Source organism: Rattus rattus, chromosome 14 (assembly GCF_011064425.1).
Source record: "Rattus rattus isolate New Zealand chromosome 14, Rrattus_CSIRO_v1, whole genome shotgun sequence".
NCBI classification, from domain to species: domain Eukaryota; kingdom Metazoa; phylum Chordata; class Mammalia; order Rodentia; family Muridae; genus Rattus; species Rattus rattus.
In genome coordinates, this window is record NC_046167.1 from 76,721,451 (window position 1) to 76,745,539 (window position 24,089).

At 45.2% G+C, this 24,089-nt stretch overlaps 1 protein-coding gene across 2 annotated transcripts in view; it reads left to right on the top strand.

The window, feature by feature from the left end:
- Positions 1–2,554: 2,554 nt before the first annotated feature.
- The window catches only part of LOC116883832 (zinc finger protein 431-like), a 93,802-nt gene continuing 72,267 nt past the window's right edge, over positions 2,555–24,089 (top strand). For both annotated transcript variants that reach the window (XM_032885093.1, XM_032885094.1), the window contains exon 1: positions 2,555–3,680. In XM_032885093.1, the coding sequence (XP_032740984.1) occupies positions 3,603–3,680 (78 nt within the window). In that variant the 5' untranslated portion in view covers positions 2,555–3,602. The remainder of the gene's footprint in view (positions 3,681–24,089) is intronic.

Genomic DNA, 24,089 nt, shown 5'->3' on the forward strand with positions numbered 1-24,089 from the left:
TTTCTGTTGCTTGTGTTCCTGCGCTTGCCTCTCGCCATCAGATTATCTCTAGTGTTACTTTGTTCTGCTATTTCTGACAGTGGCTAGACTGTCCTAGAAGCCTGTGTGTCAGGAGTGCTGTAGACCTGTTTTCCTGTTTTCTTTCAGCCAGTTATGGGAACAGAGTGTTCTGCTTTCAGGCGTGTAGTTTTTCCTATCTACAGGTCTTCAGCTGTTCCTATGGGCCTGTGTCTTGAGTTCACCAGGCAGGTCGCTTGGAGCAGGACGGTTTGTTTTACCTGTGGTCCCAAGGGTCAAGTTTGCTCGTGGGGTGTTGCTTATGAGCCCTCAGCGGGGGCAGCAACCAGGAAGATCTGTGCCGCCCTTTCCGGGAGCTTCTGTGCACCAGGGTTCCAGATGGCGTTTGGTGTTTTCCTCTGGAATCAGTAATGTGGGCAGAGTGTAGTCTCTTCTGGTTTCGCAGGCGTGTCTGCCTCTCTGAAGGTTCAGCTCTCCCTCCCACCGGATTTGGGTGCAGAGAACTGTTTATCGGGTTGGTCCCTTCAGGTTGTGGCGGTGTCTCAGATGCAGGGGACCTGCTGCTGCTGTGGCCATATCCCCCTTGCTTTCTTCTTGATTAAAGTTTCTAAATTCTTCCATTTAAGTGTAGGACCACAAGAGAGTTTTAAAATTACCTATTTGAGTCATGGAATGAACTGCATTGCAGTAACAGGGAGAGGATTTGCATGTGGAGCATGGCCTCAGCTCTCAGACCACAACAGTAGAAACAGTGTCCTGTGTACACTGGAGCGTGAAACAGGATAGGTAATAGCTAGGTCACAGACTCATTAATGTTTAAAATACTCAGCTGCAGGCCTTGCCATTTTAAAGAAAGACTTGATTGACAAAGGCTTGATGATTTTGTAATTTCCTACCAAGTGTTAATTCATACGTTTTAATGTAAAACACACAAGATTGGTGGGTGTACAATTTGGAGCGATTAGGTTGATGCAATGAATGTTGAATTTCCAGTTAGGGTACTGTCCTATGTGGATATGTGCTGTCCTCATTGACATAGTTCAGTCAGTTCGATGTTTGAGACACAGACCACTCATTGGCTGCAGCTGTGTGTGTCAGGTTATGGGACTCAGCCCCTAACAGTCTACATAGGGGAAAGATCAAAAGTAATTTAGTAATGCCACAGCCTCTGCCAGGGAATGCCTCTTCCTTTTCAAAGTTAATTTACCTTTGCATTTTTTCAATGACATTTATTTTCCTCTAAAGACCATTCTTGGCATGACTTTTTATTTTTCATTTTTCTTTAATTTTTTATTATATATTTCTTTACTTACCTTTTGAAGGTTATTTCCCTTCCCCGTGTCCTGTCTATAATCCCCATTCTCTTCCCTCCCCATCCCCCATACATGTATTCCCCTTATAAATCCCCGTATTGCCCCCCCCCATATTCCCCTGCACTGGGGTTCCAACCTTGATAAGACCAAGGACTTTCCCTTCCACTGGTGCCCCACCAAGGCTATTCTCTGCTACATATGCAGTTGGAGCCCTGGGTCAGTCCAGTAGTGGTTTAGTCCCTGGAAGCTCTGGTTGGTTGGCATTGTTGTTTTTATGGGGTTGCAAGCTCCTTCAACTCTTTCAATACTTCCTCTAATTCCCCCAAGGGGGCCCTATTCTCAGTTCGGTGGTTTGCTGCTAGCATTGACCTCTGTATTGGACAGGCTCTGGATGTGTCTCTCAGGAGAGATCTATAGCCAGTCCCTTTCCGCATGCATTTTCTAGCTTCATCAATCTTATCTAGTTTTGGTGGCTGCATATATATGGGCCACAGGTGTGTCAGATTCTGAATGGCCATTACTTGAGTCACTGCTCTAATCTTTGCTTCCATATCACCTCCTATGAATATTTTCCCCATTTTAAAAAGGGATGGGAACATCTGCATTTTGGTCATCCTTCTCCTTGAGCTTACTGTGGTCTGTAGATTTCATCTTGGGTAATTTGAGTTTTTGGCTAATATCCACTTACCAATGAGTATATACCAAGTGTGTTTTTGTGTGATTGAGTAACCTAAGTCAGGATGATATTTTATAGTTCATTTCATTTGCCTATGCATTTCATGAAGTCATCGTTTTTGATAGCTGAAGTCATTGTGTAGATTTACCACACTTTTGAATCCATTCCTCTGTTGAAGGGCATCTAGGTTCTTTCCAGCTTCTGGCTATTATAAATAAGGCTGCTATGAACATAGTGGAGCATGACCATTACTCTGGTCCACAGACCAGGCAATGAAGAATATGGAAAGGGTATTGCCAGGGCGTTAAGTTTGGAATTGATGTGTGGGGTGGGAGCATCCTCATAGAAGCAAGGGTAGGGGCGCGGGGGTATAGGAGAGGGGGGAAAAGGAGATAACATTTGAAATGTAATGCATAAAATATCTAAGAAAATAAATAAAGTAGAAACAAATGTAAAGAAAGAAGAATATGGACAAAGGCCTGAACTTACTGTGAACTGTTGTTGACACTAATGCAGCTAGTTCAAATTACTCTAGTTATACAAGTTCACTTCCCTAAAACCAAACAGATGGGCACTCTGAGGGATTGTTATTATTTGCAATATTCAAGATGGGAAATCTCTTCTTTAATCTGGAGGTATTGATTGACAAGAAAAAATTAGTCTAGGCCATAGCTTGTGGTGGGCGCTTCCATGAATAAAGGATATTGAAGTTGGTAGTTCTTTCTCTTCTTGCCATACACTGGCTAGAAAGATCATTTTATTTTTCTGGCATTAGCATCTCCTTCTCTTTAATTCTGGCATATGGTAAAGACGAGCTGAGACACACAGCTACTGCTGTATTCTTCAAATTTCTTCCAATACAGTTTTTGTTTTACTAGTTGGACCACATTCTGTGAGCCATTCTTATATATCCACTCCATGCACACATAGACAGATCCATTGTTATTAGTTCTGTTCATCTGGAAAACCTTTACTAACACAGATATGATGTTTCACCTTCCCACTGAGGAAGATGTGCTTCTAACATTAGTGCTCCGTAGCTGTCGGCATCTATTCCCTGCTATTCTCCCAGGGTTGTTTGCAGTCTCACATGTAGCAGTTGAATATTAGCTGCAATTTTCCCGACGTCAGCGTACAATCAGAGAAACAAACATCACACTTTGTGTCCTAAAGTCTCTCTTTAATTGTTACTATCCTTGGAACCTATACTTCAGTCTGCTCCAAGCTGAATACTGTACCTTGCAAGTTATCCCTCTTGATTGAGGAGCAGCAACAGCAGCAAGAGCAGGAGGAAGAAACTCCTGCTGAGTGCTGGAAGGCAGAAAGATAGGTTATTGGAAGACACGCAAAAGAGATATTGAAATAAAAATCTTGCAGCTCTGAGAAGGGTAAGCTCCTGGACTAGAATCCTGGGCCAGGAAACGCTATGCTGTGTGACTTCAGCAAACTCTAATCCTACGGGAGGGGTTCATGTCACTCAAGATTCACTGGCCAATCAGGGCGTCCAGGCAGGCCCTCCACTAGTAGAAGAGGAGTGTACTTCCTGGTGCCCTGTTTCCAGCAGTCGATTTACCGGAGTTGCTTAGCGGGCTTGAATGATTGGCCTGATGTGTTTTGATGTCGGCTTCCTGGTGTCTTATGGACGTCCTGGCAATCTACTAAGTCGGGACATGGTGAGTAGGTGACCGCTGCCCAAAACGAGAAGGAGCGGGCGGCTCAGTCGCCGGACTCGGTGTGGTGGGATGCAGGGGGCCAACCCTGGCTGTTCTTTCTTTTTGGTTTCTTTTGAGGCTGCGGAGGGGGAAGAATGTCCGCGGGGGCAAGACTTGGTCTTGCGAGATATTTAGGGTTGCTGTTTTACCTATTTTAGGTCTAATGCGCTTTGCAGCTGTAGCTGACTTTCCTGAGTTCCTCAGAGGCCAGACTGTAAACTGCAATCTGTGGTGAGTAGCCCCTCACCTTAAAACAGCAGGGGGTTAAGTAGCCTTTCTTCTATCTGCAGGGAACTGGGCTGCTCTAACTTCCAGCCTGGTAGTTGAAGTTACAGGGAGAAAAGTGACACACTTTGAAAGGTGACTTTAATGTTTGTTTCCAAGTTTTTCTCAAACGTTCTCTAATAAAAGGGAATCAGGTAATTGAGTAAAGGATTGATTGCTAGATCCTTTCCCTCAAGTCCAGATACACTCACTTGATAGGCTTGGGGGAAGTTTGGAGCAATTAACTTCTATGAGCCAGGAAGAGAGACACCCTCATAGAAGAAAGACTTTTATACAAGCAATTATGGATAAACTCACCTAAGTTCTATACAAAATCATATGTTTTGGGGAGGTTGGCTTGATCAATGCATATTGAATTTCCAACTGGAGGGTACCCCTTTGCAGCTGTGTCCGATCCACTTGCACAATTACTTCAGCTCAGTGGGTTGAGAAGAATGCCGTATGTTCCAGCTGTGTGTTCCGTTACATATCTAGCACCTAACATTGCACATAGGGTCCAGGTCAAAGCCATTCTCTCTGCCAGGGAATGGCCCTTACTTATTCCAAATTGGTACGGATATGTGGGGATTTTCTTATTATTAATAATGTTTTTCGTTTGAAAGAGTCAACGATTGATTTCACATTTTATATTTCATTTCTTATTAATTCGTTCATTTTTATTGGTTATTTGATATATTTAAATTTCAAATGTTATCCCCCTTCCTGGTTTCCCCTCTGCAAACCGCCTATGATATCCCGCCACCCCCCCCCGCACCCCCACTAACTCGTGCCTCACCTCCCTAGCATTCCCCTAAGTTGGGGCGGAGTCTCCACAGGACCAAGGGCCTTCCCTGCTCCCATTGATGTCAGATAAGGCCATCCTCTGCTATGTGAACAGCTGGGGACATGGATCCCTCCAGGTGTTCTCTTTGGTTGGTGGTCTATCCCTGATAGCTCTAGGGGAATCTGGTTGGTTGATAATGTTGTTCTTGCTATGGGGTTGCAAACCCCTTCAGCTTCTTCAGTCTTTCCCCTAAGTCCTCTCTGCTGTCCTAATGCTCACTCAGTCTGATGGTTGGCTGTGAGCATCCACATCTGTATTGGTCAGGCTCTGGCCAAGCCCCTCAGGGAGCAGCCATAGCAGGTTCCTGTCAGCTCATGCTTCTTGGCATCAGCAATAGTGTCTTGGTTTGGTGTCTGCAGATAAGATGGATCGGCATGGGGGGCAGTCTCTGGATGGCCTTTCCTTCAGTCTCTGCTCCATTCTTTGTCCCTGCATTTCCCTTAGACAGGAACAATTGTGTGTTAATATTTTGAGATGTGTGTGTGGCCCCATCCCTCAACTGGGTCTGGATATGGTCTCTACAGGTTCTCTTTCCCCTTTGTTGGGTATTTCAGCTAATGCCATCCCAGTTGTGTGCTGGGAGCCTCTTGCTTTCCTAGCATCTAGGGCTTTCTAGTGGCTACTCCCAGTTCCTCATTCCCCACTGCTACATACTTCCCTTCCATTTCCTGACCCTCTGTACTTCTTTCCTATCTCTCCCCACAACTAATGCTCTCCCACCCCCACTGCCCGCCCAGCCTTTCCCTCTCCCTCTTTCTGCCTCCTGTAATTATTTTATTCCCTCTTCTAAGTAGGACTGAAGCATCCACATTGGTCTTCCTTCTTGCATTTCATATGGTCTGTGAGTTGAATCGTGGGTATTCTGAGCTTTTTGTCTAACCTCTAGTTATCAATGAGTACATACCATATTTATTCTTTTGTGACTGGGTTAGCTCACTCAGGAAGATATTTTCTACTTCCATCCATTTGCCTGTGAGTTTCATGATGTCATTGTTTTTAATAGCTGAGTAGTACTCCATTGTGTAGATGTACCACATTTTCTGTATCCATTCCTCTGCTGAGGGACATCTGTGTTCTTTTGAGCTTCTGGTATTATCAATAAGGCTGCTATGAATATAGTGGAGCATGTACCTTTGTTATATGTTGGAACATCCTTTGGGTATATGCCCAGGAGTGATATACCTAGGTCTACAAGGACGAATATGTCCAATTTTCTGAAGAACAGTCAGAGTGATTTCCAGAGTGTTTGTACCGGCTTGCAAACCCACCAACAATTGAGGAGCGTTTCTCTTCTCCACATCCTTACCAGCATGTGCTGTCACATGAGGTTTTGATCTTAGCCATTCTGACTGGTGTGAGGTAGAATATCATGGTCATTTTGATTTTCATTTCTCTGATGACTAAGAATGTTGAACATTTTTTTAAATGAAATTTCCCTCTCTCTTTTTAAAATTTTTTAAAAGATTTTACTATATATCAGTACACTGTAACTGTCTTCAGACACACCAGAAGAGGGCATCTGATCTTATTTCAGATGGTTTTGAGCCACCAGGTTGTTGCTGGAATTTGAACTTGGGACCTCTGGAAGAGCAGTCAGTGCTCTTAAGCACTGAGCCATCTCTCCAGCCCCAGTGTTTGGATTGTTAATACTTAAATGACTGATTTGGTTTGAGGCTCTCACAATTTTCTCATAAAATCTTGTCTCTGCCTCCTAATTTGCTGATTGTCAGGATTTCAGACCATATGATCATTTGATGGAGATGCAATTTACGGGGTGCCTCCGAGCCATTCGATTTTCCTCATTTGAGAATCCTTTGTTTAGCTCTGTACCCCAAAAGGAAGTTGATAACATTGCTGTTGTGACAGTATTTAATATTAGGGATGAACAGTGCCTTTGTTGTGAAGTCAAAAGATAATTTCTAGAGAAATGGTGGTCTGGTTCCTAGGACTTGTGAACACTGCGTTCCACAGTTTGGTTTGCCTGCTACATTTTACTAATTGTTTAGAAACTGATAGATAGGCGGTGGTGGGAAGCACTCTTGAGAAAAAGATCAGTAGCCACTGTCGGTAAGAAATAAACAGATTAGAGGGCAGTTTGAGGTATTTTTGTGGTGGCTGTGAAGTCTCTGTTCTTTTTAAATTTTTCATACATACAATCATAGGTAATAATGGTCAAGTTGACATTATGCCTGGCAGAGTTTCCTTAAGTGTTTGATGAAAGCCTGACTATAGTTTGTGCTTTTGTTCATGGCTTTTTCTCTCCGTTCCCTCATTATGTCAGCAAGACTGCACATAGTCTTGATTATTGTATCTTTGTGTCTTACTGTGTCTGTGTGTTTTCTATTTCTTTATTGTCCTATTGATTACTCTGTTTTGTATAGGATGGCACATACCCTGGGATCAGGTTCCCCATCATAAATTGTTGGAATGTTTCTAAAAATACATTTTTTAAAAGAATTATTTATTTTATGTGTATGCATACACTGTCGCTGTCTTCAGATAAACCAGTAGAGGGCATCAGATCCCAATACAGATGGTAGTGAGCCACCCTGTGGTTGCTGGGAATTGAATTCAGTCTACCTGGAAAAGCAGTCAGTGCTCTTAACCACCGAACCATCTTACCAGTGCCAATTGTTTGATATTTTAATTTATAGTTTTTCTTAAATCTGAGTTGCTGTCTCCATCCTGTCTGAGATTCAACCAGTGAGCTCTTTGGTCTTCTTGTTGCTATGTGCCTACATTGCTGTCATGGACTCTAATCCTTTAGAAGTGCAAGTCCAATTCAATGCTTTCAATAATGATTCCTCTTGGCCATGGCCTATTTTATGATATCAGTGAAAATTAACCATACAGTAGGGTTGTGTGGATGATCGGAACACAGTAAATTTCCCCTTCCAACTACACAAACCAGGGAGGACTTTCTTCTACATTAGCTGTAGAGCAGTTAGCATCAGTGCAAATCCTTTAAGGGTTGGAGTGATCCCAAGATTGACAAGTCTAGGCTGCCGTGAGGAATAATCCTGTTAAGAACAGTCTCCTTGGACTGGACAGATGTCTCAGTGTTTAAGAGCACCCCACTGCTCTTCCAGAGATCCTGAGTTCAATTCCCAGCAACCACATGGTGGCTCACAACCATCTATAATCAGGTCTGGTGCCCTCTTCTGGTGTATCTGAAGACAGCTGCAGTGTACTTATATATAATAAATGAATAAATTAATCTTTAAAAAAAAAAATAACATTCTCCTTTACTAATAATGAGACCAACGTCAAATGACTTCTCAGCTCTCTCTTCTGTTGATGATTCTGATGCTAGGAATATTTGTTGAAAGGCGCTTGCTTAAACACAGACTGCTATCTACTATACTTTTAATATGTGTTATACATTATAGTGTGCTAATCAAATCAAAGTCAGCTGGGGTTCTAAATCAGACCCTGTCTCAATCAAAGAAAATAATGAGAACTGTATTTGTGATAGGCTATCATATTTCGGTTTTTCTTTCTTTTGCTAATTAATTTTAATGGTAAAATTCAATTCCAAGTTAAAAGTTACCTTTTCTTTTTTTTTGACTTGTTCTTCATGTACATTGTTGTGATCTGCATATCATACATGGTTTCCAGTGTTCTTGGTATATTCTAATGACAGGGTGATAGTGAACTAAGTTACTAACTGAAAAAAGATTCTACTTCTGTAAGCACATGCTATGTACCTAGGCCTTGAGCTTAACTATAAAAGCCATCCCCTGCTCTTTAATAAACTTAATTATTTCTTTTATGTATTCAGTTTACATCCTGAACACTGCCCTCCTCCCGGTTACCCCCTCCCTTAATTCTTCGTCCAGCTGCCTCTCCTCTTCTCCCCTGAGTCGATGGGCCACATTGCATTACGCAGATCTTCTATTTCGTAGGACTAGTATAACTACAGTATCTTGGTTTCATACTAAGTTAAATGTTTTATTCAGATTCTTGATAGCCTGGTGTGTAGACCCAAAAATGGGCCAGTCAGACGCTTATCAATCATCTAAAATTGATTACCTTACTGTTCATTCGTAATATTAAGTATTGTCAAAGAAGGGAAATTATCAACTTCCTTTTATTCTGTCCCTTTCTGTACTGTTTCTTTACCACTTTCAAAGTTCCTGGAGTAGACATTGATATTAAGCTGTGATGAAAAGAGTATAGAATCTTTGATGTAAAGGATTTTCCAATGCCTGGGAAATAGTGAATCACACTGAGTAGAGTTTACCTCAGGGAGAGACTCCCTCCCTCAGGTAAGTAGCATGGTAATCAAGCATCTTAGAGATTAGGATGGTAGGATGCACATCGTTGTTCACCCGGATTGTCAGAAAATATGGCTTCAGAAGGTAACACAGGAGACAGCCCTGATTAACCAACAGCCACTAGGCCCATCCCCAGATCACAGAGCAGCCCTTTAACAAGCAGCTTCATGGAGCATTGCAGGGTCACAACCACCAGTAAGGCCTGGTGTGCCATAAAGGACCGCTTTTCTTCTTGAGAAAAGCAAAGTTCCGCCAGGTGGGCAGGACATCAGGTGACACCATTTGAAAAGGAAAAACACTGTTGTGGTGAGAACTGGCCTGATTGAGCAAGGCTTTCCATGAGGACTTCATGGATAGAGAATTACATAGCTCCTTCTCAAACTCAGCCACATCTTAGAGCCTGTAAGGACCTGGGGCCTAGGACCTGGGGCATTTCCCTAAGGCCTTGAGGTATGTATTAAAAAAGCAGAGCTTCTTCTCTAAAACCAGGCATATGCTTTTGAGATCTGTTAATGGTCTGGGGCCAGGTCCTTTGGAGAGGGGTTGTCTCTGATGCTGAGATTCCAAAAATTGCTACCACATGTGGCTGAAGACATCAGTTCCAAAGTAGTGGAGGCATGGTCTTTAATGTTAATGAGATGGCCCTGTACTCAGTGAGCAACATGGTTTGATCAGATCCCTCCTTAATTTGTCCATTGTATGGTTGATTCTGCTGACTTCATGGAAATCTCCCATTTCTTTCCATTTTCCTTGTAGGTAGTATAAATGCTGCTGTTCTTAAGAAGCTTCCTTAGCAGAAGCCTTAGCTCCTTGCTACCCCACCCCAGCTTTCATACTTTCCATTTCCTACTTTTTCTATCTTTTGCATCCTCTGAAGCATTCCACTTAGGATTCTGTCCTTGAAGAATGGCCCGCTCTTTCAGAGTATTGGTGTAGTTAAGAAATGATTGGTGAAATATATTTGCTATGTAAATCTCCTAACTGCCAAGTGGCTAAAACAAGTAGTCACCACTCTATCCTTAAATTGTTCAGAATCAACCTTAGGGTGTCTGTGAATTGTTGCCTTTATGCTGGTGAGGGCTAAATGTGGCCATTTGTGCATTTGGGAAAGTCTTTTTTTTATTCTCTGGGGAGTATAGCTTTACCCTTGAGTGTGCCACTGTCTTTCCTCTTCTAAGCAATTTGGGCCCTTTCTTCTGCTGTATATTCTAAATGAGCCCATCCTTTAGTCTAATGCGGGTTCCCAGCAGGTGTCTCTTGCTGGCCCAAAACTGGGATAGTCCCTTGCATAACCATTTCTGGAGTCACTTGATCTGCCTGGTTATTGTCCAGTGCCACTGAGTCTCTTCCCATCTGATGTCTTGGGCAATGAATGCTCATAGTTATTACCTTCATCATGACATCCAAGAGACCCAAGATCTTGGCTTTGAAAGAACCCCGGAGCAGGGAGACCCTCACTCAAGTCTTGGGATGATGCGACCCCCCAAGAAGTCACGTGAGACCGTCCTTGCTGTAATAAACATGAGGTTTATTGATAGGAACCAGTGCACTGGGGTCGAGACTCATATCCCATGCAGGGGCAGTGGAGTTGGACCCTGAGATGCTGGGAGAAAGGGTATTTAAAGGGAGAAACCACAACCCAAGGGGGCAGGGGTAGTGTCATTGGAAAATCACAAGAAGCTTCCTGTCAAGATTGCTTAACTTTTTGTTCCCTTTAGTTCCTAGGAGAAGCTTCCTGCTTCTCAAGGTTGTTTGTTCTTTTAAGATTTTAATCTAACTTAATGGTCAGCTAGTTCCTGGAAGAAGCTTCCTCTTAATTTTACTAGGTTGGGATCACCTATCTAAGGGCCTAATCTTAAACCCTTTTATCTGGATCCTGGGAGAGCAGGCTCAAGAAATGGGATCCTTTACTTACTTACAGGTAGAGGGCAGGGTCTGGAATTTGAGGTATTTAGGGCTTCTTAGGGGTGAGATTCCATTTTTAAACTTCTGACTTTTTGGCTGTATTTTTTATTCTTTGAGCTTCTTTTTCTACCTTGGTATATAGCCCGGTGGACGGGAGCTGTGGCAAAGGCATCTGTGCTGATGTGCTGAGGGATAGAATGCTAAAGAATGGAAAGTTCCTGCCTATTTGAAGGCCGATTGCTTGGCTGGGATCTTATGGTCTTTTCTGGATGTCTTGAGGCAAAGTCAGAATTTGAAAAGAACCCAGATGTCTTCAACAGAGGAATGGATACAGAAAATGTGGTACATTTACACAATTGAGTATAACTCAGTTATTAAAACAATGACTTCATGAAATACTTCGGCAAATGGATGGAACTAGAAAATATCGTCCTGAGTGAGGTAACCCAACCACAAAGGAACACACATGGTATGCACAAACTGATGAGTGGATATTAGCCCAAAAGCTCAGAATACCCAGAATACAATTCACTGACTATCTGAAGCTCAAGAAGGAGGAAGAGCAAATTGTGGATGCTTCAGTCTTTCTTAGAATGTAAGACTCTCAGAGAGAATCTTCCCTCAGGAGGGAGATCCTTAAGCCCCAGTGAGTCCACAGGCTGCAATCTGCAAGAGGATTTTTATTGATCAGGAAGCACAGGTATCTGTGGGCGTCCCAGTCAATTTGGAAGACTGGCGCGCCTAGCAGAACCAGGGACGGGTTTTTATAGTGTATTGGAGAGCAGAAGCAGGCTTACAGAAGCAGATGCATGGTTACAGGGATGTGATTGGTGGAGTAAATGAGGCATACGTGTACAATACCTATTTTGGCTATAATCATAACAGTGAGTTAGCAAAAAGTACATGGTGGTCAGGTCTCCCGGGGGGTCAGGGACTTTTTCTTTTTCCCTGCCAGGTGGCCCATGGAGCAATGCCCATAATTTAGTCTGGTTTCTGCATTTTGTTTTCTTTTCTGGGCTATTTTGTCTAAATGTTGGGTCAACTTGTCCCACAAGTCTTGGGACACATTTGAACTTCCTGAACTTTCTCATAAGGCTTATTTTAGTTCCAAGCCTGTGTATTTAAAACTTAGTTTTCATTTCTATGTTTGAGGGCCTAGGGCTTGTATAATTCTCTTTCTGGAAGGGGGTCTTTCATTCCCCCATTTTCTTTTTGTCCTTGAGTGGAATCTTTCACTCATTTATTTAAAGTACCTCAGTCGGTTGTTGTTCTACTAGTTGATACTGCTGTCTTAGCACGAAAGTTTGAATAACTGAAAGCCTATCTTTTATGAATTGTACTAATCTGTTTAGAATGCAGGGTCCTAATAGGAGAATCAGGAGAAGGATTATTAAGGGTCCCTCAAAGTTGATAACAGAGTAGCAAACCATGGGGATCGATTAAACCACCCTTCAAACCATCCCTGTTGGGACTCAGACATCTTTTGTCTATGGGCCAAGCGCTCACGGAGTTTGGCCATGTTGTCTTTTACTATCCCAGTATGGTCTGCATAAAAGCAACATTCTTCTTTTAGAGCAGCGCATAGCCCCCCCCCTCTCGGAGAAACATCATATCAAGCCCCCTTCTGTTTTGGAGGACCACCTCTGACAGAGATGTCAAAGACTTTTCTAAAGCACTTATAGATTCTTCGATTGCTTTCAAATCTGCATTCATAGCTGCTTGCAATTGACGGAAGTGGCCTGTTTCTATGAGGGCGGTTGTTCCTGTCCCTATACCTGCAGCTACTCCTCCAAAAGTAATTCCCCCTATTAACAAAGCTAGAGTCAGAGTGAGGGGCTCTCTCTTGATCTGTGGATGTCCCTCAAAATAGGAATACACATACTCAGGCTCATGATAGATTACTTTGGGCCAAATCTCTGTCAATACACAGTAATCAGATGTTTGGTTTAAAATAATGGCCGAAATGCATGAGGTTAGGCCAGTATTGCAGGCCCAATAAGTACCTGGTGGGGCAGCCAAATAATATTTCCCAGTGGGAGCTTTTCTTGTGACATTGCAGAGTGCCTGATGAGTGGGTGGCACAGTTCCTATACAGAGCCCCTGTCCTGTGACCTTGGGAAGTGTCAATCTATGGTTAAGACTATCAGAACAGCTTTCCGGGGCTGTAGTCTGGTTGGTGTAATTTCCTAAAACTGCTACTCCTTCATAATAAGGTGGGCTGGAGACTAGACATAGCCAGCATTCTTGAGTTCTAAGTGGGTCTGAATAATTGAGAGTTAGATATGCACCCTTCACTAGATTGAGTAGCCGATCTCCTGTGCCTGGTGTGTGAGTGGTCGGAGCGGCGGAATCCCTACTTGCGAAGGAGTGGGTCACTAGAGAGGTTTGAGTGAATCTAGGCAAATGGGCTGGAGCAGGGAATAAGGGGGTTCTTTGATCCTTTAGGACTAGGTTAGGTCCTACAGCCGGGGCAATCCGCTTTCGAACCAATTGAAGAGAAAACAACAGGCCCGGATGGGTCTGCCCAGGGGTATAGAGGCGGAGACCCCACCGTACCCCAGATTTCCAATCATGTTTCTTTCCTGCCTCAGTAAACCTCATTTGGATGTTAGATTCCCCCGCTGAGCCAATAAAAGTTACGAGATCTCCCCCCTAGGCTTTCCAGGGTCCATTAGTATGAGTCTCGAATCCCCATTTAGCACAGTAAAAGGTTTCTGGCCCCCCACATTGGGCGGTTCTCTTTCCTCCCGGACAGACATACCAGCTAGAATGCCGGCAAGGGGGATAGGAATTGCGGGGAGATTTCTCGGTACGCCCCTATGAATCTTTAGCCAACTGACATAAATCAAAGGTTAGAGTAGGCCACCAGGTGCCTGGGGAGTGAGCACCGTTGGCTAACACCTGTGTCCACCCCGTCTCCAAGTTGCGTATAACCCAGGAAAGGTTGATAACCTGGTGAGGGCTTGGTTGTCCAGCAACCCCCTCCCCCCAGCACATGCTCAGAGTGATTAGTGTCAGGAGTGTACGCGTGTGAGTCGCAGCTTTAGGGGGTTCCGGGTGCGTTGAGCCCTCCATGTCTGCTGTACGGTGGCTTCCTCCGGTTGGGCTGCCTTGACGTGAGAAGAGTGGATCCACGCAGTGATTCCGTCCACTTTCAGGGTGGTTGGTGTCGTCAGGAGGACAGTGTAGGGTCCTTTCCACCGGGGCTCGAGATTCTTAATCTGGTGTCTGCGTACCCATACGAGGTCCCCCACCTGGAACGGGTGTGGCACAGTCGGCTGGTCAAGTCTGTCCCGGTATGCAGCAGCCAGGAGTCTCCAGATGTCTCTCTGCACGAGTTGCAAAGCTTGTAGATGGGTTTCCAGGGAAGGGCTATTAGCAAAATTAGCAATATTGGAATTAAAGAAATCAATAAATGGGGGTGGTGCCCCATATACTATCTCAAAGGGAGTCAACCCATGAGGGCCCGGCGTGTTCCGGGCCCTGTAAAGAACTAAGGGGAGGAGGGAAACCCAATCCTTTGAGCCAGTTGCAAGCGTAAGTTTGGATAAAGTCTCCTAAATTGTTCTATTCATACGCTCTACCTGTCCTGAACTCTGGGGTCTGTATGCACAATGTAGTTTCCAATCAATCCCCAGTAATTTGGCCACCAACTGACTTACCCGGGAAACGAAAGCGGGCCCGTTGTCCGATCCCAAGACTTGAGGCATACCATACCTGGGAAAAATTTCTTCAAGGAGTTTCTTGGTGACTATCTTTGCAGTCTCATGTTTGGTGGGAAAGGCCTCAACCCATCCTGAAAATGTATCCACAAACACCAGCAGATATCTGTATCCGTACATACCTGGTCTGATTTCAGTAAAATCAATCTCCCAGTGGATGCCAGGACGATGTCCCCTGGGACGAGTCCCGATACCATTTTTCACTTTCCCTGGGTTCACTTGGGCACAAGCTTTACAGTTTTCAGTCACTTCCCGTAGGGCCTGACCCTGTCCCAGAAGGTGGAGATCTATTTCTTCTCGTTCCAGGAGAGTTCTCATCTTTTTGATTCCCAGGTGGGTTAACTTATATAAGTGAGATATTAATTCAAAAGTCATTTTTGCAGGCATGACAATCTTTTTATTATAGACCCATCGTTTCAGTTGAGGAGAGTATACGGCCCCCATTTTCTTTAGGAGGTCTATGTCCTCTAAATCATACGGCCATGGGGAGACTTGCTCATGGTTATCTGAGAGGCTGATCCGTCAGGTCTGGTCTGGTTCCATGTGTTTCTGCTAAAATCTGGAGGCAGTCATGTGGTTCGACTTCCTCTGGTAAGGGGAGTAGGGTGGCCGGATTCAAAGCCAGAACCGGGCCAAACTGGACCTTCTCCGTGTTTAACAACATAGCTTGGTAATGAGTCATGCGAGAATTAGAAAGCCAGCGGTCAGGAGGTTGTTTTATCAGGGCTTCTACCTCATGAGGCACCAAGATAGTCAGAGGCTGTCCTAGGGTCAGCTTATTAGCATCCCTAGTCAGGAGTGCATTTGCTGCTACCATTCTCAAGCAAGGTGGCCATCCTGAGGCAACGGGGTCTAACTTCTTTGATAAATAGGCCACTGGTCGTTTCCAGGGCCCCAGTCTTTGTGTAAGAACCCCCTTTGCGTAACCTTGCTTTTCATCTACAAATAGCTCAAAGGGCTTGGTAACATCTGGGAGGCCAAGGGCAGGGGAGGACAACAAGGCACGCTTGATGTTGTCAAAGGCCTCTTGTTCTTGCGATCCCACTGGAAAAGCGTCCCTTGTTTAGTGAGTGGGTATAGGGGAGCAGCCATTTCGGCGTAACCCGGGATCCAGAAGCGACAAAATCCTGCCGTGCCTAAAAACTCTCTCAACTGACGGGGGCTCTTTGGAACCGGAATGCCAGCCACAGTTTGTTTTCGAGCTGAGGTCAACCACCTCTGCCCATCTTTCCGCTGATATCCCAAATAAGTGACTTGAGTTTGACATATTTGGGCCTTTTTTGCCGAGGCCCGATAGCCTAGGCGCCCCAGAGTCTGTAGGAGGGATTCTGTCCCCAAACGGCAGGCCCTCTCAGTGGCACCTGCCAAAAGCAGGTCATCAACGTATTGCAGGAGTAGGAGAGAGAGGGGTACTGGACTCGGAAATCAGCCAGATCTCGATGTAAAGCTTCATCAAAGAGAGTGGGACTATTCTTAAATCCCTGTGGCAATCTAGTCCAGGTTAATTGACCCGAAAGTCCCAAGTCTGGATCTTTCCATTCAAAGGCAAATAAAGGTTGATTTTCCGGGCTGAGCTGGAGACAGAAGAAAGCATCTTTCAGATCCAAAACCGTATACCAAGTATGTGTGGGGGGCAGAGTACTGAGTAAGTTGTAAGGGTTTGGGACAGTCGGATGGTTGTCTTCTACCCTTTTATTGACCTCTCTTAAATCTTGTACTGGCCTGTAATCTCCAGTTCCTGGCTTTTTAACAGGTAGCAGGGGCGTATTCCATGGCGACCGACAAGGGACTAAAATGCCCTGGTCTAGAAGCCTCCTGATATGTGGTCTTATGCCCTGGTAGGCTTCCTGTGACATGGGATACTGCTTTATAGAAACTGGAACTGCAGTGGCCTTTAGTTGAATAATTAGAGGGGGCTGCTGAAGCGCTAGTCCCATTCCACCAGTCTCTGCCCAGGCTAGTGGGAACTTCGTGACCCAAGAGTCTATTTCTGTAGTTTGTGGTTTGTCGTGCCCCGGTTCATATAGTCTATATTCGTCCTCTAATTGAAGGGTCAGAACTTGGAGAGGGGTCCCATGAGGACCAGTTATCCGGGCCCCTCCTTCTTCAAAATGAATTTGTGCTTTTAGTTTAGTAAGCAAGTCACGGCCCAGCAGAGGGTATGGACAATCCGGAACATGTAGGAAAGAATGAGTCACCTTACCAGTAGCCAACTGAACCTGGCAATCTGTAGTCCATCGATATATCTTGCCACCAGTGGCTCCTTGCACCCAGGCCGTCCAGTCACTGAGCTGTCCATGAGCCCGGGTGAGGACTGAATGTTGAGCTCCAGTGTCTACCAGAAAGGTAACGGGCTGCCCCCCAACTTCAAGAGTTATCCTGGGCTCGGGGGGGGGGGGCTCCTGGCCCTGACCTCCCTAGCCTTCATCTAGGGTCAAAAGGGAGGTCTCTAACTTCTTCCGGGGTCCACGGGAGTTCTTAGGGTTCTTAGGGCAATCTTGGGCCCAATGTCCTTTTTCCTTGCAGTAGGCGCACTGATCCTTGTCCAGCTTCAGCCTCTTTCGAATTCCCTTCCTATCTCCCTTCCTTCCCTGACTCTGAACTACGGCGGCCAAAGTCCGATTCAGCTCCTTGCTTCTTTTCCTCTCCCTCTCATCTTTCTCTCTACGTACTCTTTCCTCTTTCTCTTCCTGTGTCTCTCTCTTACTAAAAATCCTTTCTGCTTCCTTAAGCAAGTCCTGCAGCGTATAACCCTGTAGGTTCTCCAATCTCTGTAACTTAGCCCTAATATCTGGCGCAGCCTGCCAGATGAAGGACATAGAGACACTCGTCATCTGCCCTGGGTCATCTGGATCATAGGGTGTATACATGCGATAGGCCTCCTTTAGTCTTTCTAAGAAAGCTGAGGGGGTCTCATCGGCCCCCTGTAATACCTGCTTCACCTGAGCCAAATTGGTTGGGCACCGGGCAGCCCCTCGGAGACCCGCTAAGAGCAACTGGCAGTAAAGGCGTAGGTGTCCCCTACCGTCAACCGTATTGAAGTCCCAGTTCGGCCTTGTGAGTGGAAACGCATCATCAATTGCATCAGGCAGCTGAGTAGGACGCCCATCATCCCCCAGGACGTGCTTCCTGGCTTCTAGAAACACCCTTTGTTTTTCTTCCGAAGTCAAAAGAGCCTGTAAAAGCTGCTGACAATCATCCCAAGTGGGCTGATGTGTGAGTAAAACAGATTCTATTAGTTCAGTAAGGGCCACTGGGTCCTTGGAAAAAGGGGGGTTGTGCTGCTTCCAGTTATAAATGTCGGCTGCGGAAAAGGGCCAATACTGTGTCTGCCTGAGAGGTCGAATCCGGTGCTGCTTCCCGGTTATGGCGCAGTCTCCCTGCTATTGGAGAAAATGCTGCCTCAGACTGGGGTTCAGCCTCTGGGAGGGCAGGCGGTCTTGCTTCTGCCTCCTGAGCTGAACTTGTACAAACAGGATATGGAGGAGGCTCCTCAGATAGGAGGTCTATAAGGGGAGAGTTAGAATCTTCCGGAAGCACCGGCTTGGGTTTGGATGTAGTTTTAGGAGATTCCTTCTTGGTAAGGACAGGATAGAGAGAGGAAGGGGTTGAAAGAGGAGCAAGTGGGGCTGAGGGAGTAGGGGGCCAACTTAAGTCTACAAAGGGTTGCACCCAAGAAGGGGGCTCAAAGGCAAGGCTTTCCCAGGTGATAATGTAAGGCACCTGGTCAGGATGTCCATGTTGTCCTTTATGGAAGATCTGATCCTTGACCTGTAAAATAACAGTTTTATTAAAAGTACCATCCACCGGCCATCCCGCTCCAAAAGTGGGCCACTCAGAAGTGCAGAGGGTCTGCCACTTCCCCTTCTTAATTTCGACCCCTTGTTCATTGGTTCGGTCTTTGACGTCCTTCCAGTGGTCGAGAGTAAGACTCAGAGGTGTTATTAAAGACTGTCCCATGTTAGTTTCAAAGAAAATTAGAGAACAAACAAGACAAACACACCCAACAATCAAACAAGCAACAGTCAAGCGCGCCTCAAGGCAAGCAAAAACTAAAAGTAAAAAGTCGGAGGGTGCACTGAGGGTCGAATCCTCACCCTCAACCAAAACTCACGTATCCTTCCGATACTGGACTAAGCCCCGACAAATCGGGCTCCAAACACCCTTGGAACGTCTTCCAGGGCTGTGGGGGAGAAGTCCGAGCTCGTCAGCTCCTTCTCTGGCCCGCTCAAACACTAACAGCCTAGACTCAAATCCAGTAACCAAGCAGTTATGAAGCAAGCCACACAGCAAGACCACAGCAAGATGAGACACTACGAACGCTGGCCAGCTTACCTCCCAGTGGGTGGTCGGTGGTCCTTGGGTAGAGAATCTCCGATCCCGGATAAGCCCCCAAAATGTAAGATTCTCAGAGAGAATCTTCCCTCAGGAGGGAGATCCTCAAGCCCCAATGACCAGTCCGAGTCCACAGGCTGCAATCTGCAAGAGGATTTTTATTGATCAGGAAGCACAGGTATCTGTGGGCGTCCCAGTCAATTTGGAAGACTGGCGTGCCTAGCAGAACCAGGGACGGGTTTTTATAGTGTATTGGAGAGCAGAAGCAGGCTTACAGAAGCAGATGCATGGTTACAGGGATGTGATTGGTGGAGTAAATGAGGCATACGTGTACATTACCTATTTTGGCTATAATCATAACAGTGAGTTAGCAAAAAGTACATGGTGGTCAGGTCTCCCGGGGGGTCAGGGACTTTTTCTTTTTCCCTGCCAGGTGGCCCATGGAGCAATGCCCATAATTTAGTCTGGTTTCTGCATTTTGTTTTCTTTTCTGGGCTATTTTGTCTGAATGTTGGGTCAGCTTGTCCCACAAGTCTTGGGACACATTTGAACTTCCTGAACTTTCTCATAAGGCTTATTTTAGTTCCAAGCCTGTGTATTTAAAACTTAGTTTTCATTTCTATGTTTGAGGGCCTAGGGCTTGTATAATTCTCTTTCTGGAAGGGAGTCTTTCAAGAAGGAGGAACAAAATACACACAGGAGGAAATAAGGAGACAAAGTGTGGAGCAGAGACTGAAGGAAAGGCCATCCAGAGACTGACCCACCTGGGGATCCATCCCATATACAGTCACCAAACTCAGACACTATTGCAGATGCCAAGAAGTGCTTGCTGACAGGAGCCTGATATAGCTGTCTCCTGAGAGGCTTGGCCATAGCCTGACAAATATAGAGTTGGAGGCTCACAGCCAACTACTGGACTGGGTCCGGGGTCCGCAATGGAGTAGTTAAAGAAAGATTTGGAGGAGCTGAAGGGGTTTGCATCCCCACAGGAAGAACAACAATATCAATGGAGCAGACACCCCCAGAGCTCCCAGGGACTAAACAACCAACAAAAGAGTACACATGGAGTGACCCTTTGCTTCAGCTACATATGTAGCAGAGAATGGCCTTGTTGGACATCAGTGGGAGGAGTGGCACTTGGGCCTGCGAAGGCTCGATGATTCAGTGTAGGGCAATGCCACGAAGGCAGGTGAGAGTGGGTGGGTTTTTCAGAGCACCCTCAGAGAAGCAGGGGAGGGGCTATGTGATAGGGGGTTTCTGAAAGGGAAAACAGGAAAGGTGATGACATATGAAGTGTAAATAAAGATAATATCCAGTAAAAGAAGAGAAAAGAAAAAAAAAAAGAAATGGAATCTTCTACAGAAGATTCCTTGAGACACAGAGCATTCAGGAGGAGGATAAATGCACTTCAGGTCAAATGACTGCAGTCAGTTACTTAAACTGAAACAGGTGTGCACTCTGAGGGATTTTTCTTATTGGAATATTTACTATGGGAACCCATCCCCCTTTTTTTGTGGAGCTCATGAGTTGATAAGAAAAATCTTTATCTAGGCCATATCTTCTGGTGGAAGCTTACATATGTAAGGATGATGAAGATGGGAACTCTTTTTATTTCTTTTTTTTTATTAACTTGAGTATTTCTTATTTACATTTCTATATCCACTTCATCCATACATAGAGATATTCATGCTTTGAGTTCTGTTCATCTGGAAAACCTCTGCTAATGCAGATATGTGTTTTCACCTCCCACTGCGGAAGATGTGCTGGCTACCAATAGTGCTCCACTGTAATTGGCATCCACTTCCTGCTTTTCTCCCAGGGTGGTCTAGAGTCTCATATTGAAAGAGCAAGATAAACTCTATTTGTGGAGAATCATTTTGAAGGGAAAGATAAACCCCATTTATCTCCACTGAGGCAACTCTTTTGTATCCATTTGTAAGACCAGGCCTAATTTAAAAACAGCCATAAAGCACCAGCTTAAGAAGTGGAGCCTAATTAATATAGAGAAAGTCCTGAGACACCAGCTCTAGGAACAGACCATAAAACCTAGAACAAATTCATAAAACCATACCCCCAGAGACCAGCCAGGGGATAACCACAAAAGATGGGAAATATTCTTTCTCAGGATAGGCCATCTACACTGGGCAGCCCTATTTCATTATATGGTTAGAAGTTCATGACAAAGGCATGCAGACCACTGACAACCTGTGGCTCCAGAGCGTCATTTGTCTGGGGTTGCTATTTCAAATCATGATTGACCCCTGAATGATGATTGTTTCTGCACAATAAGCCCTCTTTGTTTTTGTATACTATCAGAGTCTGGGGTCTTCAACAATTTTCAGACCCTTACATCGTATAGCAGATGAATATTAGCTACAATTTTCCTTATGCAAATGTGAAATTACAGAAACAAACATCATATTTTGTGTCCTAAAAGCTCTCTTTAATTATTAATATCCTTGAAACCATTCTGCCAAGGGGTCATGTAGTGAATATTGGACTTTAGAAGCTATCCATCTTGATTCAAGGGGGTTTAGCATGAGAGGAGGAGGAGGGGCAGAAAGAGGGTGGTAGAAAAGAAGAGGAAGGGGAAAAAGAACAAGAAGAGGAACAAAAATAACAAGGAGTAGGAGAAAAAGAAGATGGGGAAGAGGAGGAGAAGAAATACACCAGGAAGAGGAGGAGCAGCACTAGGAAGAGGAAGATGAGGACAAGGAGTAGAAGAAGGAGGGGGAATAAATTGCTGCTTAGTGGTGGAAGACAGAAAGGTCGGCTATTGGAGGACAGACAAATGGGATACTGAAAGACAAATCTTGCAGATCTAAAAAGGGTCATCTCCTAGAGTACAATGATGGGCCAGAAATCTTGCAACTCCGTGCCTTCAGCCCACTCTAATCCTAATGGAGGTGCTCATGTCACTCAAGATTTACTGGCCAGTCAGGACGTTTTTAACGACCCTCCAATCAGGAAAAAAGGAGTGTTCTTCCGGGTTCTTTTGTTCCTGCTGCAAGTTCCACTCTATTACGGAGCAGGCTTGAATGGTTGATGGGACATGCTTTGAACTCTGCTGCTGAATGTCTTACCGGAGTGCCAACCCTGAACTACCAAGTCCAATCATGGTGAGCATGTGACCACTGCCCCTAACCTGAATTAGCAGTGGACTGAGAAGGGGGAAGCAGGGAGGTGGCCCTCCCATGCATGGGCTTGGTGGGAACTAGCAGCCACCTTGTAGATTCCGTGTGGTCCTAGCCATTAGGTGTTCTCATGTGGAAGTTCTGTTTCGGAGCTGCATCTGTGCAAAGCCTTTGGAGCAAGGGGTTTCTGTCAGAACCATCATGGGCAGGATGCCAAATGCGGAGACCTAGCTTCTCAGTGTCCTCCAGAACTTGTCCCTTGCCATTTTAAATCAATTTGGAGTGAATTTTGTGGGTGTTATAAACCACACCTCAAAGGCTGGGTTGCACTGGAATTTAATGTGTTAAGGGAACAGGAGAATCTATGATTTAGGATCTTCCAATTCTTAGGAAATAGAGGCACTGTGGATTGCTCTGGTGCTGTTTGTAGTTTGATGTTAATTCCACTTTTCCCAGAGGGGCTGCCTAGGATGAGGAGTATTCCCATATTCAGGTGACTTCGTTGGATACTTGTCCCCATTTTAACATGTAAAATATAGGCTAGAGCAGGTTATTGGGCTGGGGAGGGGAAGGTGGAGCTGAAGAGCTTTAGGGAGAAGGAGAGACATGAGGGAAGATGGGGAAGGAAAATGGAAGTGAAGCAGGTGGCCTACAGCATGTGTATCGGTCCCCAGAGCAATGGCCTTGCTTCTTCTTGATTTAAGTTTCTAAATTCTTAAGGTAAAGGGCAGTACCACAGCCGAGTTTTAAAATTACCTATTTGAGTCATGGACTGAACTGTGCATTGCAGTAACAGGGAAAGGATTTGCATGTGGAGCAGGACTTCTGCCCTCAGAGCAGTGCAGGAGGAACAGTGTCCTGTGTACAGTGCAGAGTGAAACAGGGTAGGCAACAGCTCGATCACAGACTAACTGAACTTTAAAGCCTTCATCTGCAGGGCTCACCTTTATGAATAAAGTCCTGCCTGACTTAGGGTGTGTGACTTTGTAATTTCCTAAGGAGTGTTAATTCATACCTTTTAATGTAAACACACAAGATTGGTGGGTGAGACTCTGGGACCCACTTCTGGAAGACAGTCTTACAACACCTTCCAAGATGTTCCAAGAGTGGACAGTAGGAAGGAGACAGGACCTTTCATTAGTGTTTTCTGAGGTCTCTGTCCTTGGCGTGGGGGGTAATTCACAAACAAAGAGGAACCTGTATGAACTGACTTCACTGACAACTTCGGTGTGGAAGTGTGGATACAGGAGACCTTGTTTTGTCTCAGTTGCTTGACCAGCACACCTCAGTAGGGAGATGCTAAGTTCCTAAGACTTAGCTGTGTGGTTCAAGCTAATGAGGGATATGGGGAGGCCAAGCAGTCAGACACACCAGTGGGAGACAGCAAGCAGTGTGTTCTAGGATTCCCCTTAGACACATCCATTAGGAAATCTGAGGGGAGATCACAGTCCCACGTGGTGAGTGAGGACCCCAGACCCCCAGACCCAGGACGCAAGAGCACACTGGTGGATCTATCAGAGTCTAATGTGTTAGACTAGGATGAGCTGTGATCCACACTGTTTTGTTGGTATGTGTGGATCTGGGGAGATGCACTGGGCTTTCTGTCCTCAGTGAGAGGGCTTTCCTTGAGGAGGGGAGAATCTGGATTTCTAGCCATTGCTGTGTTGCTGCTACTCTCTCTATGCAGTGCACACACTGAAGCTTCTAGTGTGTGGTACACGGACTTGTAGGGAATATTGAGGTCCAGTTTGTAGAAGTTCCAAATGAAATAACTGGACAAGTTCGGTAGGAGTGAAATCAAAGTTTGTGGCTTATCCAGAACAAAAGGTAGTTTCAAATGACCATCAAGTGCTGAAAGGAAAGCATAAATTGGAATGCAAGGAGATTAT